The sequence below is a fragment of the Meriones unguiculatus genome, chromosome 12 (assembly GCF_030254825.1).
Source record: "Meriones unguiculatus strain TT.TT164.6M chromosome 12, Bangor_MerUng_6.1, whole genome shotgun sequence".
Lineage (NCBI taxonomy): Eukaryota > Metazoa > Chordata > Mammalia > Rodentia > Muridae > Meriones > Meriones unguiculatus.
Window position 1 is genome coordinate 77,686,286 of NC_083360.1, and position 18,958 is coordinate 77,705,243.

Here is an 18,958-nt window from a genome sequence, read left to right on the forward strand (position 1 = left end):
GCATCAGGATGGCCCATCTGTGATTAATAAAGTGAGAAATCAAAGATGACTATAGCTAGCCAACTGAAATATTTGCTGACCACCGATGAACCTGTACAGAATGTTAGGTCATGGGAAGTCAACAGAAGATCTGGACTGCTAACCCGCTCAGCAGGTAAATACAATGCCGTCAAGCCTGGAGACCTCAGTGGAAGCAGTATGGACTACTGCTAGTTGTCCCCTAACCTACAGCATGCTGTGACACACGCACACACATACACCAGTCTCTTGCAAAGTCATGCAGACACACAGCCACATACATACTCCCGAACTCTGATTTCTCTTGCCATCACCCTACATATTCTCCCTTTTCTTTCCCTCCCTCTCCACACACATGCACGCTCATGCACGCATACAGAAACACTCACAGGCAATGAGATATCTCAGTGGGTAATGAGCTTGCTATGCAAGCTTGAGAGCCTGAATTCAATCCTGGATCCCACAAAGGCATAAGATGAGAAATGACTCCACAAAACTGTCCTCTAACCTCCACTGCTATACTCCCAACACCCACATACATTAACGACACTTAACTTGATAAAAAAAAATAGGAATATTTAAAAGCCATTCTCTTATGGTGAACGTGTAGCTTAATGGAACAGAAATACCTGTAAACAGATCAAAATAATTAAAGAGGTATGCAGAAGCTTTGAAAGACATGCATTTATTTGACTATGAACTTTCTTTTTATTTATTTATTTTTGAGAAAGGGTCTGGTGTAGTCAGATTATTTATTTATTTGTTTGTTTGTTTATTCAGTTAGTTAAGTAGGTAGACAGGTATTTTTGTGAAAGGGTCCCATGTAGCCTACACTGGCCTTGACTTTACTACACAGCTGAGATGGGTCTTAATCTTCTTGCTTAAGAACATCTTCTTCTTCTGATGTCCATCCTCTTTGCCTTTCGGGATGGGGATTGAGCATTTTAGTCAGGGTCCTCTCTCTTGATTAGTTTCTTTAGATGCACAGATTTTAGTAGGTTTATCCTATGTTATATGTCTATATACCGTGTGTGTCTTTCTGCTTCTGGGACAGCTCACTCAGTATTGCCACAGAGGGCCTCTGAAAGGCTCTGCCCTGCAGACTATCAAAGCAAACGCTGAGACTTATGGCCAACTGTTGGGCAGAGTGCATGGAATCTTATATAAGAAGAGGGAAATAGCAAGAGCTGGAGAGACAGGAACCCCACAAGGAGAGCAACAGAACCAGAAAATTTGAACACAGGGGTCTTCCCAGAAACTCATATTCCAACCAAGTACCAGGCATGGAGATAACCTAGAAACCCTGTACAGATGTAATCCATGGCAGTTTAGTGTCCAAGTGGGTTCCATAGTAATGGGAAGAGGGACTGCCTCTGACATAATCTGATTGGCCTGCTCTTTGATCATCTCCCCCTGAGTGGGGAGCAGCCTTACCAGGCCACAGAAGATGACAATACACGCACTCCTGATGTGATCTGATAGACTAAGATCAGAAGGAAGGAGAGGAGGACCTCCCCTATCAGTGGACTTGGGGAGGGGCATGTGTGAAGAAAGGGGAGGGAGGTTGGGATTGAGAGGGGAGGAGGGAGGGGATTATGGGGGATACAAAGTGAATAAAGTGTAATTAATAAAATAAAATTTAATTTAAAAAAAAAGAACATCTTCTTGACAATATTTTCTGTACTAATCTAGAATTGAGCATTTCCCTAAAGAATTTGGTTCCTTTGAATAAGAAACTTCCCTCCAAATTAAAGTTTAAACACTCACTAAGGGTTAACACTTGCTTATAGTTCATTTATTAAGTGTAAACAAGAGAGAATGCTTTAACATGGAAATAGATCTTCCTGTGTCTGTCTCCAAAATTATGTACCACCATATTGGCCATACTGGTGTTTTTAATCCAAATCAGGACTAGAACTATTTACTTGATATTTTATACAGAACATCCACCTATCGTTTTTCCCATGCTAGGACTCATTCTTAAGGACATCAACTGTGGAAGAATCAGAATATTTCACTTGATCTAGGAGTTGAAGTGATACATTCCTCAGGAGGTAGAGGCAGGATGATCATGAACATAAGGCCCACAGAGCAGGGCCAGGCAACATCCCGAGACCCTGGAAGGAAAACGGAGAAGGGGAAGAGAAGGGAAGGAGGATGTCAACACTTACTCACTGGGGCTACTGAGCACCTTGGAATTTGCAACATGAACATCTCCCCTGAAGACAGAGAAGCAAGTGGGGGTGTCCACAAAGAAATGCTTAACACTCTAGCTGAAACTTTTCTCCACGCTAGAACAAGAATGTCAGTTCCCGGAGATGGCCAAAGGGAGCCCAACACAAAGCATGTCATAATGTAGTGGCCTTAATTAGCAACATGACACAGGCTGAGGACCTGCATAGGTCTCCTTCCTGAGAAGGAAAAGTTATTATTCGTTTATTTGCAGGCATAATGGTCTAGAGCTGAAGTCAGACAAAGCAGGAAGTTATACTGCTTTGTTATGATAAGCAAAGGGGCTCATGCCAGAGTGTGAGAATAGTAAGCTCACAAAATAGGTGTGGTGGCAAACATCTTTAATTTTAGCAATCAAAAGACAGAGACCAACAGATCTCTTTAAGTTCAGGCCAGCCAGGGCTACATAGAGAGATCCCGGTCTTTAAAAAACAACAAAAACCACATCTGCCCCAAAATTTTCAAGAGACATTTATAAAATAAAACAGTCCTGTAAAACACACAGAAAAGAAAAACTACTGTGCCATCATTCTACAATTAGACCACAATACATAATTATGTTATTCATATACACACACCCACATACACAGATATATTTTAAAGTACCTTCTCTAATTCTCCAGGAGCCCAAATTCCATAAGGACAAGAGCTTATTCATGTAACTGCCTTCTCTTCCAATGTTTAAAAAAATATTTCATGTTTCTTGAGTATATAGTACAGAATGTTCATAAAAATCTGGCAATTTAATATAGACAAATTCGGACTCCAAGTTAATTAAGAATTGTGTGAGCATTATTTATAAACTTTGATTTCCACAATAAAAAATACAATTTTAAACTCAACTTGGTTTAAATAAAGAAAGGCATGAAGCTGAATCTATTAATTCCATGTATGACTAACGACTCCACTAGAAAGTTTTCAAATAAGCACGCCAAGTCTGCACCCTCCAGAGTGTTCCAAACTAGCAAGGAGAAGACAGACAAAGGAAAAGTGTTAGAGAAGGTCACTAGTCATTGAGAGGAGAAAAAAGGGCAAATATTTTACTTAACATGGAAATCAATTCTATATTAATCAAAGGATTCAATAATAAAACCATGAGTATAAGAAAAGCTTCAAAAAGACTAGTGAGAAGAGAAGTTTCTTAGCATAATGAACAAAATGATACACGACATACATTTTGAAGCTTCTTCACAGAAAGCAGTACCACAAACAGGAGGAGGAAATTAAGAAACTCAAGAAACACTATTTGTTATATATATGACTGGGTATTCCTAAAGTCAGCCAGAAATAGACAAACTGTAAAAGGCACAGGTCCAGGAAATTCTCAGACAGTGACATAGATGGCCAGTAAAACAAACTAAGTGTATATAGACCAACAGATTCACCCATAAGAATTTTTCACTGAAAGCACTGATAAAAGCATACAGTGAAAGAGACTCTTTTACTGACAGAAATATAAACTGGTACCTATGTGAAGAAGCTCACAAAAGCAATCCTAACTTCCAAGTCTGTGCCTATGTAAAAATATTTCCCATAAGCACGGGACATACTTTCTGTAAACTGTTTATAAAGCTGAAAATATTTATTAATCTTAAGGTGCATCCAGAAATAGAAGACAACAAAAACAGAGTATTATTGAGTCCTTAAGAAGACATGGAGGTTTCAGACTTGTAATCCCAACACACTGGGAAGCTGACGCAGGCGGACTCAGAGCTCAAGTCCAGCCTGGAGCATCGCTCAATAGACAAGAAAACAAAAACTGAAGATAACCTACCACGGTAAATCCAGAAGTATTCCTATGTAAACAATTTCAGAAAAAATAAGATCTTGGAGCATGTTAGGTGCATGTGCATGAACTACATGTTCTGCTTTGTTAAAAATATATCTAACTGCCATTCAAGAGAGATGGTATAGCACATAACAAAATATTCGTAAAAAAGAGTCAACATTTTCACTTGCATAGGTTTTTAAATACCTGAGCTCGTGAAAACAAGAACAAAACAAGCTATGTGGAGCGCACTTGAACACGCGCACACACACGGGTTTCGGCTCAGTACTAGAGTACTTCCCTACCACATGTGAGGCAAAAAGTACTGCCACAAACAAACAAAACATAAGATATTAACAGAGGACAGACAAAAACTATACAACTCCTTCCAAGCTCACACAACCTCTGGGTCCCCGTATGACAGCTTCCCTGCTCTGTTTCAGCACGCGGGATAGCAATATAATGCTATGTAACACGCTACACAATACTCTCATGCTGCAAAGTGGTAGAGAACTGTGGTTCTTACACAACCCCGGAGTACCTCTTTAAGGCAGTGACGCTGGGCTATGATGTTACGCTGCATTTAGATGCAGTTCAACTACGTCATTCCCAGCGCAGATGCTGACCATAGGTCAAAGAACACCTCCACATATGTGGCTCACTCTGTAGTTTTTTAAAGAGCAGGGTGTCACGTGTCCCGTCTAGCCTGGAAGTCTCTGTATAAATAAACAAGGATGATGCTGAGATCCTGGTCCTTCTGCCTCCTCCTCCTCCAAGTGTGACTTTACAAGCACACGCCCCACACATGGCTGTGCGGGGGGGGGGGGGAGAGTGGAGCCCAGAGCAATGGGCATGCTAGGCGACCTTCAACATCTATTTGCCTGATGCTGTTGTTCTGATCAGAGAAAGGAGGACTAATGGATCACTCTAGCATTGTTCTTCAATTCACAACATTTGTATTTATATATATTTTTCTCAACTGTCTTCAAGTATTTCTAACAAATACATTATACTAGTCTTTCATTTACCTACATGGTAAATAAGATCCAGGGGATCCAAAGCCCTCTTCTGGCCACTGCATATACACAGTGTACATATAAGCAAGTAAAACACCTATATACACAACATAAATAGAAAAAAATTCTAAAAAAAAAAAAAAAGCCAAAATACCTTCTTTAGCACTATAGATTTTAATACGTTTATCTTATATTGTATGGCTAATATTCACTTATAAGTGAGTATATACCATGCATGTCTTTCTGTTTCTGGGTTACCTCACTCAGGATGATCTTTTCTAGTTCCGTTCATTTGCCTGCAAATTTCATGATTTCCTTTTTTTTTTAATTGCTAAGTAGTATTCCATTGTGTAAATGTACCACAATTTCTGTATCCAGTCCTTCACTGAGGGACATCTAGGTTGTTTCCAGATTCTGACTATTACGAATAGAGCTGCTATGAACATGGCTGAGCAAATGTCTTTGTTGTATACTTGAGCATCTTTTGGATATATGCCCAGGAGTGGTATAGCTAAATCTTAAGGTAAAATCTATAGTCCTAAAGAAGCTAACCAACAAGGAGGACCCTACAAAAGAGGCTGAAACCTCACTCAGAAGAGCAAACAGCATAGGCATCAGAAGTAGAAGAAGACTTGGAACAGGACAGGAGCCTTCTACAAGGCACCTCTGAAAGACTATACAGCTACCACAGTATCGAAGGAGATGCTGAGACTCATAGCCAAACATTGGGCAGAGTGAAGGAAACCCTATAGAAGAAGAGGGAGATAGAAAGACCTGGAGTGGACAGGAACTCCACAAGAAGAGTAACAGATCCAAAAAACAAAACAAAAAACCTGGGCCCAGGGGGCTCTATAGAGACCAATATTCCAACCAAGGACCATGCATGGAGAGGACCTAGACCCCCTGCTCAGATAAAGTCCATAGGCAGCTCAGTTTCCAAGTGGGTTCCCTAGTAAGGGGTACAGGGGCTGTCTCTGACATGAACTCAGTGGCCAGCTCTTTGATCACCTCCCCATGGGAGTTGGGGGTGCAGGCTTGCCGGGCCACAAAGGAAGATGATGCATCTAGCCTTGAGGAGACCTGATAAGCTAGGGTCAGATAGAAGGAGAGGAGGTCCTCCCCTATCAGTGGACTAGATTAGGGGCATAGGGAGAGGAAAGGGGGGATGGGTGGGATTGGGAGGAGATGAGGGAGGGGCTACAGCTGGAATACAAAGTGAAAAGAAAGAGAGAGAAAGAAAGAAGAAACAAACAGACAGACAAACAAACAGCCAGCCAAAATACTTTGTTCTTAATTTGGACATATTACCATAAGATCACATAACCTTGGGAAAAGCAAGCACTCTCTGTGGTTTGCTGGAACTTAAGCATGTTAAGACTGCTGAGTGCCCTATAATTTTGTGTAGCTAGGAAATTTTATATAGGGACTCTTAGTAACAGGCATTCCTAAACTAAATACTAAGCTTACTTTAACAGTGTTTTTTGTTTTCTTTGGTATACTGGCTATATTTGATCACGGTTCTATTTAAAGGACCCCTTTTAGGAGAATGGAGAGATGACTTAGCAGTTAAAAATACTGGCTGCTCTTCCAGTGAACCTGGGTTTGATTTCCAGCACCCACAGGGCAGAACATGTAAGTTTTATACTTGTTACATAAAAAACTCTTACCAATCCCATAGATAGTTACTGTTTCTATAAGGTATAAGACATTGTACAAAGGAGCGAGGGTATACATTAATAATCATTTGGCAAAACAATTGCACCGTAAGAGAGCAGAGTGACTGGCTCATCATGCACTCAGCTAGGGGACGGAACTCTGGTCAAAAGCTGACAGCTTAGTCAAGAAAAATTTCGAAATACGCCCTGCATGACCAAGGAACACTAACATTGCCCATGAAAGGAGAAAATGTGACTGTTCAGTCTAGTTCAACATGCAATTTAATAGTGCCCTGACATACATCAGTACACAGGACAGGAAACTGGTTAGTTTTCATATTTATTGGCGGATGTACACACACATGTGTGTGTTACTTATTTCTGCCCAAAGTACTTATATAATTCTGTAATGCATACTTAAGTACAGGTACTCACAGGGTAAATGCTCAGTGGAATGTGCTTGCCTTGTTTGCCAAGGCCCCATAACCACGCGCATATACATCCTAAAAAGAGAATGAATGCACACATACACAAGCTAATCAAAAGATACAGTTCCTTACCAAGACACACGAACATATCTCATAAGACCTAGATATCGGCAACATTTCCACATCCACATGATCTTAACATTGATCTTCACCAATAAATACTGAGAGTCTAACAACACTCTAATTACAAGGAACAGCCTACTACACAGCAAGATAGGTTCACTCTTCACAATTCCAAATAAAGAACTGTCTCCGCGGACAAAAGAGGAAACAGAGAAAGTTAATGATTTGACCAGGGGTGGAGGAGCTGAAGAGCAGCAGACCGAGACTGAGACTGTACCTCAGGCAGTCTAGCTCCAGAATCAGGCTCTCACACCAATCCTTAACGGCCATCTCCAAAGAAACCCTTAGCTGACCCCTTAACACTTAATCACCCAACCAGGAACACGAATGGGTATTTCTATGAATTGAGTTTTAGATATGGCGTAGTTAGTAAAATTTTGCCTGACAATTAAATTTAAAATTTTTACATTGATTTTTTTTCTTTGCAAAAGAAAAAAAAAAAGCTAAAAATGTGAGTGTTGGAAAGATATGAGCACTGGCTGCTCTTCCAGAGGACCTGGGTTTAACTTCCAGCACCCCCATAGTGGCTCTCAACCTTCTGTAACTCTAGTTCCAGGAGATCCAACATCATCTTCTCACCTCTCTGTTGGTGCACAGACAGACATGAAGGCAAAACAACCATACACATAAAATAATTTTGTAAAGCTGTGGACATGATCCCGATATCAATGCCCAAAATCCTGAGATCAGCCTAGGCCACAGAACAGAACAACGTTACAAATTATGTAGTGCAACTATCCCACCAAAGGAGGAAACTGATTCATGGGAAATTAAATAATTTGTTTAAAGCCAAAACACTGGAGCTTTTAGAACTAGACAACAGTGTGGTTCCAGGACTCATATTCTTAGTAATTCTACCGTGTCAATTTCCCCAAATGATTTATACTTATACTAAGGATAACCACCCATAACCTAAGTGCTTCTCACTTTTTCTTTTAACATCAATTGAGGACACTGGCACATTTACTCTTAAATATACTACTAATCTTTAGTTTTGTTAAATTTATAGTAACAAAACTGTTATTAAGCTCAAAAACTTCAGAAAAATATATGATGAGCAAATCTTCTTTGCCATTGGAAGCTTTAATAATTAATTCTAGTTTATATTCAGATGACCACGTGAAAACAAAGGAAAGGGGGAGAAATTCATTTCCTGACACTATGTTGGGAATTTGTGGTAACACACAAGATAGGTTATGACATATGTGAAGTAAAGACATTACTCAGTAGCTATAGTGACAAATAAATATGTAGTTACAGGTTAGCTTATACAGACTACAGAAACACGAGCTACAGCAATGAGAACCATAGCACCACCTCAAGGACTGGGAAAAGCTTCACATAAGGCTTCTGGGGAATGATGGATGTTTCCAGGATAAACTAGAACTAGGGTACAGATGCTTAATTTTTTCCTCAACTGTAATGACAACTTTACCAACAGAAGTTAAGGCTTATCTGTAAATCTCTTCACAGTAAAAAAAAAAAAAAAATTAAAACGAACTTTTAAAACCAGGTAGATGCTTTAATACTGAAAGAGTAATTCTCAATACAGCAAATATAACTAAATAACAATTTTTAAAATTACCTCCTGTTAGTTGCTAATTTCCTTGATTTCATTTGCCATTGATCCAACTCAGTCTGGGGGAGGGTTACATTCGTGCAAGTTAACACAGCTTAATCGTTAACTGTATTCACCTGCCAACCTTGTGTGCCTGCAGCAAACAGTTGTGTCTATATAAAGTCAAGAGGTCCCAGTCTCCTTACAGGAGAAAGTAGTTCCAAATTGCTTGAAATTGAATGATTAGGGTTAAAAATGCACTCAATTAAAATTTTTCTTTTTCTTATTCCTTTAGTAATTTCTTCCAGAATTGATCTAGATAATTCACCATTTGATCCTGTACCTTCAGAGCCAAAATCAAGATTTGCTATGTTGGACGATGTCAAACTTTTAGCCAATGGTCTCCTTCAGCTGGGACATGGCCTTAAAGATTTTGTTCATAAAACTAAGGGCCAAATTAACGACATATTTCAGAAACTCAACATATTTGATCAATCTTTTTATGACCTGTCACTTCAAACCAATGAAATCAAAGAAGAGGAAAAGGCCCTAAGAAGAACTACATCTAAGCTACAAGTCAAAAATGAGGAGGTGAAGAATATGTCACTTGAACTGAACTCAAAGCTTGACAGCCTCCTTGAGGAGAAAATCGCACTTCAACAAAAAGTCACCGCTTTGCAGGAGCAGCTAACCAGTTTAATACAAAACCAACCTGGGGCGCAGGAGCACCCAGAGGTGACATCACTTAAAGTAAGTAGAAATCATAGCACTCTAAGGGCTTTCAATGTGCATTTTTAAAAATACACTTTTAAGATATACTAATTTAAATACTCTGCTACATTACTAAAACACTTAATTTTGCCAAGAGATATTATTCTAGGAAATAAAATTTTCTTCTGTAACTTGAACTCAGGTTTTGCTTCTCTAATACGTTTGAAAAGAGCTAAAGTTTTTATTTTGTATGATAATTAAATAAAATTTATAACATTCAACTATTATTAGCAGTAGCTAATAGAAGTGAAAAATTAAAAGAAATTTAAACTGAAAAAGTTTTGTTTAATATTAATTTCTATTAATCAAAAATTGATTATATTAAAATTAGTTTTATACTAATCCAAAAATGGACTGATATAGTAAATGATATAATCTAATTCCTCTGAAATATTGTTTAAGTAAAATTCAGAAAATTTTAAATATGGCAATTTTTAATACAGTAACAAACATGTATATTATTTGAGAAAAACATAGGACAATGATAGTGAATGTTCATTTTTCTAACCTACCACTGGTTTAAAAATTAGATGACTATTACAAATAAATAAAAGCTTAAATAAAAGACAGAAGAAATTTTAAACAAACTACAATCTGTGTGCAGAGTTTTGTAGAACAGCAAGATAACAGAATCAGAGACCTCCTCCAGACTGTGGAAGAACAATACAAACAATTAAGCCAACAGCACAGCCAGATAAAAGAAATAAAAAACCAGGTAAGCAGTCTAACGCTGTGGCAGTCTGCTGCACCAGCTGATGTCAACACGGGCTGTCAACCATGCTCCGCAGCTGATCATCTGCTTGCAACTTTCTGTGCAACTGAGCAACTAACCTCTCCTCTGTCTCACAGTTCCTACCACATGTTCTAGCAAGAACGCAGCAGAGCCTATCTTGTAGAACTACTGAGGGAGGAGGATCCATAACCGAGTCCATTAAAGGGATCCTATTACATTTTAAATCAGGTCATCAATCTGTCCTACTTAAAACCCCGACATGGCTTCCCATCTTGCTCAGAATCCCTCTTGGAACCTGCAGCAACCTGACCCCTCATTATCTTACAGACCTCATCTCACCAGCTTCCTCGCTGTGCCTCAGCCTCTGTCTGGGTGATCTCTTGTCTAGAATGCTTTTTTCTAGTATCTGCACTTCCCATACTTTTATCAAACACAAAACGCTTGGTGAAGCTGCCCCAAGTCATTTAATCAAAGATAAAAAAGTCTCCCCCAAATCCATTACATTGCGTTTTCTCTTGAACATCTTTACATTTATCATAAACAGAAGCTATTTCTTGCCTATCTCTGAATTCAAGTGGAATATCGGTGACCCTGGGATTCTTTTTTTATTTCTTTAATTACTAAAACCCTTCATACAGAACACAGTATGACACGTAATAGGCACATAATAAGCAAGACATACAGCCTTACTAGTGCTTTCCCTTTTAATCAACGTTTCTCGTTTGCCTCATTCTCTTAATTTTGTCCTTCATTAAATAATACATTTGGTTAAATATCTCAAGAACAGCATGTCTGTGCATTCTGGAAAGCATGTTTATTCCTCTCGCTGGCGTACAGAACTGTGGTCAGGCCTCTGCACGTGCCCCGCAAGCACTCTGCCACTGAGCCGCACCTGCAGCTCTGCTCATTGTTCTTAGCATCGAACAGTAATATTGTAAACGGAAAGACATGTCCGTAATTGCGATTTTGATATCCTTCCCCAGCATTCCTTAATTTTAAGAGTAGACTTATGATTTATATTCTTTTATCAGCTCAGAAAGACTGGTATTCAAGAAACCACAGGAAATTTTCTTTCTTCTAAATCAAGAGCACCAAGAACTACTCCCCCCCTGCAGCCGAATGAAACAAAAACTATAGAAAAAGATGGTAAGATAATTTGGAGGTATTCTCCATAAAATTCCTATTTTTTAGGGCCTAGACTAAAAAAGTAAAAAGAAATATATATCAAATGCCATCACCAAATGTCAATTTAATTGGATCCTGTTTCTTTTTTTAACATTTTAACACTATAAATGACATTCTTAGGATATGAAGCTGATATAAAAATGGAATGATTATTGAGTTCATAGATATAAAATTATACTACACGTGTAGAAAAGGAATACACTCACATTTATAGGACACATGGAGAACTATGCAAGGGGCCAAAAGTCCTATTTAAAAATTACTTTCAAAAGCAACAAACAAAATACATTCATGTGTATAAAAAAAATGCACTTCTAGAAACTGAAAGATCACGAAGTTCTCTTCCAAAATTCTATTTTCCTATTTGTTTAAATCCTTTCACAGGTAAAAACAAAAGTTCCAGGGAACACAGCCACCATTTCCAGCTAGACTTCAGTAAAACAATACATTTCCAGCAGTTACTTTGTTTCTGCAATTCACACAGGAAAGACACCTATTAGCTCTCTTCCTGTACATTCAGTTTCTACACATCTGTTGGTTCTAGTTATGAACCAAATCCTGTACTAAGGTTCTGCTCCTTAATAATCTCACTATGTCTAGCAAAAATAATGCTTTTTAAAGCTATTTTCTTTTAAAATAAATAAGTTGGAAATGTTATTTGGATAGTTTGCCATCCAATAAACGTGCCTTAACATAAACGTTAATGTACACTCACAGCAATTCCATGACGTGGTAGTGAACTTGCAAGCTCCAAAGATACTTCTAGTCCTAAATATTGTGTAATAATGTTTGTTAATCTAGACCTTCCCGCTGACTGCTCTGCCATCTATAACAGAGGCGAACATACAAGTGGCATATATGCTATCAGACCAAGCAACTCTCCAGCATTTAATGTCTACTGTGAAACCCAATCAGGTAAACCCTGCAGAAGCCGGGAATGGGACGCAGTGAATTCAAGGTACTCATTACCTATTACCAAAACTAAGCCTGTTATCAACCTGTAAGACATGATCATTCATGCAAATAAAGTATATTACCTTAACTATATAGTACCAAATTAACAAATCATCTCAGACAGCCAAAGTTAATACCAAACTCAAAACATGGTTATTTTTCCCGTCAACATTAATCTACTAAAAATAACTACGTTCATTCACTCTCCAGGGCGTCCATGGACATTAATTCAACACCGGAAAGATGGGTCACAAAACTTCAACGAAACGTGGGAGAACTACAAAAATGGTTTTGGGAGGCTTGATGGTAAAGTGATTTCCTCACATTGTTCATTTATCTGCTAAGTATATTAACTGGATGTGTTGTCGGAGGGCTAAAATCTTAACACTTGGGGAAGAGGGTGAGAAGTGAAACAGGAGGACTGAAAGCTTAAGGCCAGTCCAAGTCACACACTGAGACCCGCTTCTCAAAAGAATTATAAATTAAGAAACAACTATAAAATGGGCAGTTTCTGGAAATTTAACAACAGAAAAAAATCCAGCCTTCCTAAAGCTGATCGATACATATTCTACATGTTGGCAATTACAGTTATTGTAATTATACTCACACTGTTGCAAGTCTGCTCTTAAGAATGCTGGCTGAAGTTTAATTCAATAGTTCATGATTATGATAGTTATTAAGGAAAACAGTGTCATGGGTTTTAGCGAGGTAATAATATGAATGAGCTGCAAAGGTAGCATGATGGTACTATTTCATTGAAGTAGCACAGGTTAAAATGTAGCTACAAGTATGCATTGTGGAAGAGCATTTAACTAGCACAATACTGGGCCATATCCCCAGCAGCACAAAGGAAGTAATAAAAATGAAAAATGAAACAGAGTTAGAAGGGACAGGTGAACTATCAGAGATTCAGCGTCTAATTACTTAAGTACTAATTTGAATTATTTAATATTATAAATATACACTAAAGAACTGTGGTTCTCTGTGATATATAGAATATAATATCCTATTTTGATCACAAACAAAACTATAGAAATAAGTAAAAGAATAAAAATAAACAGATACTTCAAATCAAAAAAGCACATTATGGACATTTATGAATGTGCATTATTCGTTTATAAAGTAGCATTCAACTGCTATTATACCAAAAAAAAAATTAAAGACGTATTATTTGTATATCATTCTGCCTGCATGTGAGCCTGCATGCTAGAAGAGGGTGCGGGACCTCATTATTGATGGTTGTGATCCACCATGTGGTTGCTGGGAACTGAACTCAGGACCTTTGGAAGAACAGACAGTGATCTTAACCTTTGCACTCTCTCTCCAGGCCAATATACAAATTTTTTAAAATTCAGTACTATTTGATTGTTTTTAAAGTTCTCTATTCACAGCACTAGTTAAATATCTAAGAGAAGGTCTACCCAGTGACATTCTGCAGCTCTAATTATTCTATTTCTGAACAGGAAATAGCTCCATTTACAATCTTTAAGTGAAGTTTTCTAACTCAATAGTAATATTTATCTTTTTCATTAAACACTTCAATACAGATTTATAACGATCTACTTGTAGCACTTATATTATTTATTTCAGATTTTTAATCCTAAATAAAAAGTTTTAATAATAGAGAAAAATACTAATAACATTCAAATCTATCTTTTAATTTATGAGGTTCTTTCTCTATAGAAAAACCTAATTCATATTTGAAAAACTTAACATCACCCTTATGTAAAACTGGATCTATAAAAGCATTCTCTTGACTAACTGTGGGCATAGTAATGAACAGCTGAGGTAAAGTGGTGTGTGTGTGCGTAAGGAGGCACGAGTCAGCTACTACTCCGCCAACGACCAAACCTGAAAATATCTGTAATATGGAATACGTCCTATAGAAAACATTCTGTAAAACATATCTTTGAAGTAAAGTTGAATTTAATCAAGACAAAATTTTAATATAGACCTAAACACAGGCTTAATTAACATTAAGGGAGAAAAAGTCACACTTCAACTATGAACTGAGAATACAGTTCAATGGGAAAGTCTTTCTCAGCATGCATGCAGTCGGATTCAGTCTCCAGAACTCAAAGAAAGTAGAAAATAAATAAATGAATAAATAAATAAATAAATAAATAAATAAATAAATGGGAAAGATCAGAAACAGAGGGAGGGTGGAATGTAGAGAAGTGCATACACCCAGACACAGACATATTTCGCAAAAGTGTGTGTTAATATAGGTTTTAGAAAGTATTTGGGGTTTTTGAGATAGGGTCTCACATAGTCCAGGATGGCCTTAAATAGCTTTGGGTCGTTGAGGATTTTGAACAATTCTTCCTGTCTCAAGCTCCCAAGTATAAACATTACAAGCACATACCATAACATCAATAACATAAATGTTTTACAAGATTTCAGTATAACCACAGCGTCAGTGCTAAAATGACTCATTTATGTCAACAAACTAGAAATAACTTTAACAACTGGCCAGGGCCCTGTAGTGACAGTGCTGGAGTGGTTAAGGCAGGAAGAGCTGAACTTAACTTCCAGGCAGGCAGGACCTGATGTGTAGGTAACAATACACGGGCTTCTTCTAACCTTTCTCTTCAGGAGAATTCTGGTTGGGCCTAGAGAAGATCTACGCCATAGTAAGACAGTCTAACTACATCTTACGACTGGAGCTACAAGACTGGAAAGACAGCATGCACTATGTTGAATATTCCTTCCACCTGGGCAATGGCAAAACCAACTACACACTACATGTGGCTGAGGTTGCTGGCAATGCCCCTGAGGCACTCCCAGAACGCAGAGACCTGATGTTTTCTACATGGGATCACAGAACAAAGGAACAGCTCTACTGCCCAGAAAATGACTCAGGTATTCAGTTAAGACCAATGCTTTTTTTTTTCTTCAAAGTATCCCTTACGGTTTTGGCTATTATCTATATCTATACTATTATTTCTTTAAAATAGTAATCTCAAGCAAGCCTTCTCTCCAAAGACAGACCTGTTGATTGTAGTTGAAGTGCCAACGCTGGTTCAGCTATTTTCCTGCAATGTTCCTCACTATGTGATGGTGTACGTGAATTGCACAGATTGATGAATATTGGAATATGTACACCCATAATATAATAATAGTTATATGAAATAAACATACATCTTTGCAACAAAGCTAACAGCTTCTTGACAGCAGCCATTTATCCAATTAAATGATACGTCTGTCTTCTTCAGGAGGCTGGTGGTGGCGTGGCGCGTGTGGAGGAAACAACCTCAATGGTAAATACTACAAACCCAGAGGCAAACCCAAGCCGGACAGAAAGAGAGGGATCTACTGGAAGACTCAGAGTGGAAAGCTCTGCTCCATCAAATCATCCAAAATGATGGTTCAGCCCGCCAAATGAGAAGGCTTTGCACGAGCCGAGACAAATTAAAAGGCCACTAAACTAAATATTGAAACCCTCCCAAGATTTAATTTCTGGCATTAAATTTTTAATGGAAAGCTTGGGAAATGAATTTTCAATCAGCTTTAAAGTCACAGTTAAGATGCTACAGCACCATTCGTTCATGTTTGTGGTGTGGGAATCCATTTAAGATGGCCCAAATCCTGGGGGAGTGGTGGCTCATGCCTTTCAGCCCAGGAAAGCAGAGGCAGGCAGATCTGAGTGTGAGGCCAGCACTGTTTATAGAGTGTGCTCCAGGACAGCCAGGGCTATAAAAAAACCTTGCCTCAAAAACACATCAAAACAGAACAACAAAAACAAACAAACTACCACCACCAAAACACCAACAAACAAAACATAAAACCACGATTCCAATCTAAATGGGAACAGGGAAATTCTAAATCGTTCTTAAATTCAAAACCTTAAAACTTCAAATTTTTAAAAAAGAACAGTTTGTTAAACTTCAAAAAGCGGTATATTTTACATTTCTCAGATTCTGAATTACTAGTTTCAAATTTAAATTCGCCCAATTTAAAATACATACCTGTAATAGGAACTTTTAAAATTAAACGTCATTTGCTATAACATAATCCGGAGTAAAGGATTCTTTAAGGTCGTCATGTACTGAAAGCTGAGCGCGATGGAGCGTTTGCACTAGGCTCCATGTCTGCCAGTACAGTAGCTCTGGTCGCTTAGCATATAGTTAGCTTATCTGCACTGTGAACACTTAATACTATGATAATTTTAAGTGATATCTGTCATAGTGCAATAAGAATTAATGCCGTTGTAATATTAAATTGAAATTTAACAAGAATTTATTATTCCTGGGCAGGATGGGAATCTAACATCTTATATATAAGTAGAAATAAAAATCACAATGCATTATCAAATGTTTTAAAACCTAACAGGCATGTATGTTTAAAATTCATAGACACTGGCAGTACAATAAGCTTGATTGTTTCTAAAAAGTAATTCAAACTTTAACTCCCCATGGATTGTCAGATACAATATCATGACATCACCTGTCAGCATTTGTCCCAAGTCAGTTTTTCACAGTTGCTCTTCCAGAAGACCTGAGTTTGGTTCTCAGTATCTACACTGGGGGCTCACAACCACCTATAACTCCAGCTTCAGAGGATCCAAGCCTTCTCACCAACACGAGCACACAAAGATCACACACATACACACACACACGCACACACAAACACACAATTGGTGTTTTGCCTACATGTATGTGTAAGAGTGTCCAATCTTTTGGAATTGGAGTTACAGACAGATGTGAGGTGCTACATGGGTGCTGGGAATTGAACCTTTGGGTCCTTTGGAAGAACAGCAACTGCTCTTATCCACTGAGCCATCTCTCCAGTCCCCAAAAATATATCTTAAAAAAAAACCTGCCAACAATGAGAATTTTGAGTGAAACCCAGTTTTTAAAGATAGGTAGTACCCAGTACACTGTGACTTGACTCGGTCAATACACAGCGTGATAGCTTAAGGTAGCCTATGTCATACGTAGTTTTAAAATCGCATGAGATTCATACGGTCTATATGGACCCTACATTTTTTTTTCTACAGAAAAACACATAAGAATAAAAGCAAGAAAAAGCTATAGTTTTGAGATACAGTCCAATTTGCCAAAAAAAAATTTTTTTTGAGTGTTACCGTGGAATGCCAAAATAGATCCATGACCAAAAAACAACAGGAAACTTTCAAAAACAAAATGACTCTTCATGTAACACAGCAGGCATTTGTTTCTTCTATGCTCTCCTTTTCTCATGGAGTGCTTCGCTTGTTCCTTTTAGAACCACATTGATCTCTCCCCCACCCCCACCCCCCATAGATTGCTCAGATTGAGAAACTACTCTGGTAGAGAGTAATTTCATTTCTTTGCCTGGAGAAGATTTTAGCATTGACCCCCAGCTGACTAATCTGGGGGACTTTTCCTACTCACTTCCCCTAAGCACTCTCTAAAACTTACTAATCACATTCTAGGACCACTACACTGAGCCTGGCTTATCCCTAGCTTCCATCTATCTCTATAAACTTGTCCTTCCTCATATCCTCTTATCAACATGGATCAATACAACCCTTCTTTTGGGGGAGGGAGGCCTGTGTGTAAGAAAATATGTGTGTATTCATGAAGGAGTGTACGTATGTGTAAGTGTGTGCACATTCGGAGGGCAGAGGTCTGTGTCAGCTGTCTTTCTCAATCACTCGCTGCCCTATTTTTTTAAGAGCGGGGTCTCTCACTGCACCTGGAGCTTTTTAATTCAGGAGGTTAGACAGCCAAACAGCTACAGAAGCCTCCTGTCTGGCACCAGACACTGAGGTGGCAGGAGGAGGCCTGCCATTCCTGAGTGTTAGGTAGGAGATGAAGGGGATCTGAACTCAATCTTCCTAATTATGTGATGGGCGCTTTACTGACGGAGCCATCTCCCCAGTCCCAATATGATCTTCGTAAAAGTGACCCTCAAACATTCCATCTACCTTCATGGACTCTGTTTTCCATGGATAATTTTCCCAACTCTATCTATTCAACCCATAATCTTTGTTCATGTGTCCTCACACTGCTTACTGGCCACCTCATGTGTCCCTCTCTGCTATCCTAGGCCATCAAGTAGCAGCATAGTCCCTCCAGGTCTTTCCAGTTGCTCTCCCTCTCTCTCTGTGCCCCACACCCTCCTAACTTCTCTAACCATCAGCACACTACCAGGCCATCAGCCACAGAAGTCTGGAACCTGAAGAATGTCTGGCTTTTTACTTGAACTTGTACACACACTTTCTTGTATCCTATAATCTTTCTTTTGAAATGTTCCTCGGATAAGCCTTCTTCTCAGGGACTGTTTTTAGCCTGATCTACTCCTAGCCCACTAATTTTACTTCCCACTCAATCATGCTATAAGTTTATGATAATGATACAATACCTGTTTTGTTTAAGGTTGTCTACTATAGAAATACAACAGCTAAGAATAATTAAAATATATCCTTATAACAGATTTTAGAGTTATCGGATAATGACCTGCCACTAAAACA

The 18,958-nt window shown here is 38.4% G+C and overlaps 2 protein-coding genes across 11 annotated transcripts in view; one reads left to right on the top strand and one right to left on the bottom strand.

The window, feature by feature from the left end:
* Nucleotides 1-18,958, bottom strand: part of Dock7 (dedicator of cytokinesis 7) — a 194,718-nt gene that overhangs the window by 101,269 nt on the left and 74,491 nt on the right. The gene's annotated exons all lie outside the window — the stretch shown is intronic.
* On the top strand, nt 9,039-15,984 carry Angptl3 (angiopoietin like 3). Its single transcript, XM_021655556.2, has 7 exons — nt 9,039-9,608; nt 10,234-10,344; nt 11,394-11,508; nt 12,349-12,462; nt 12,712-12,807; nt 15,097-15,363; nt 15,717-15,984. The coding sequence occupies exons 1-7, from the start codon at nt 9,114-9,116 to the stop codon at nt 15,884-15,886; spliced, it is 1,368 nt and encodes a 455-aa protein (XP_021511231.1). The 5' UTR covers nt 9,039-9,113; the 3' UTR covers nt 15,887-15,984.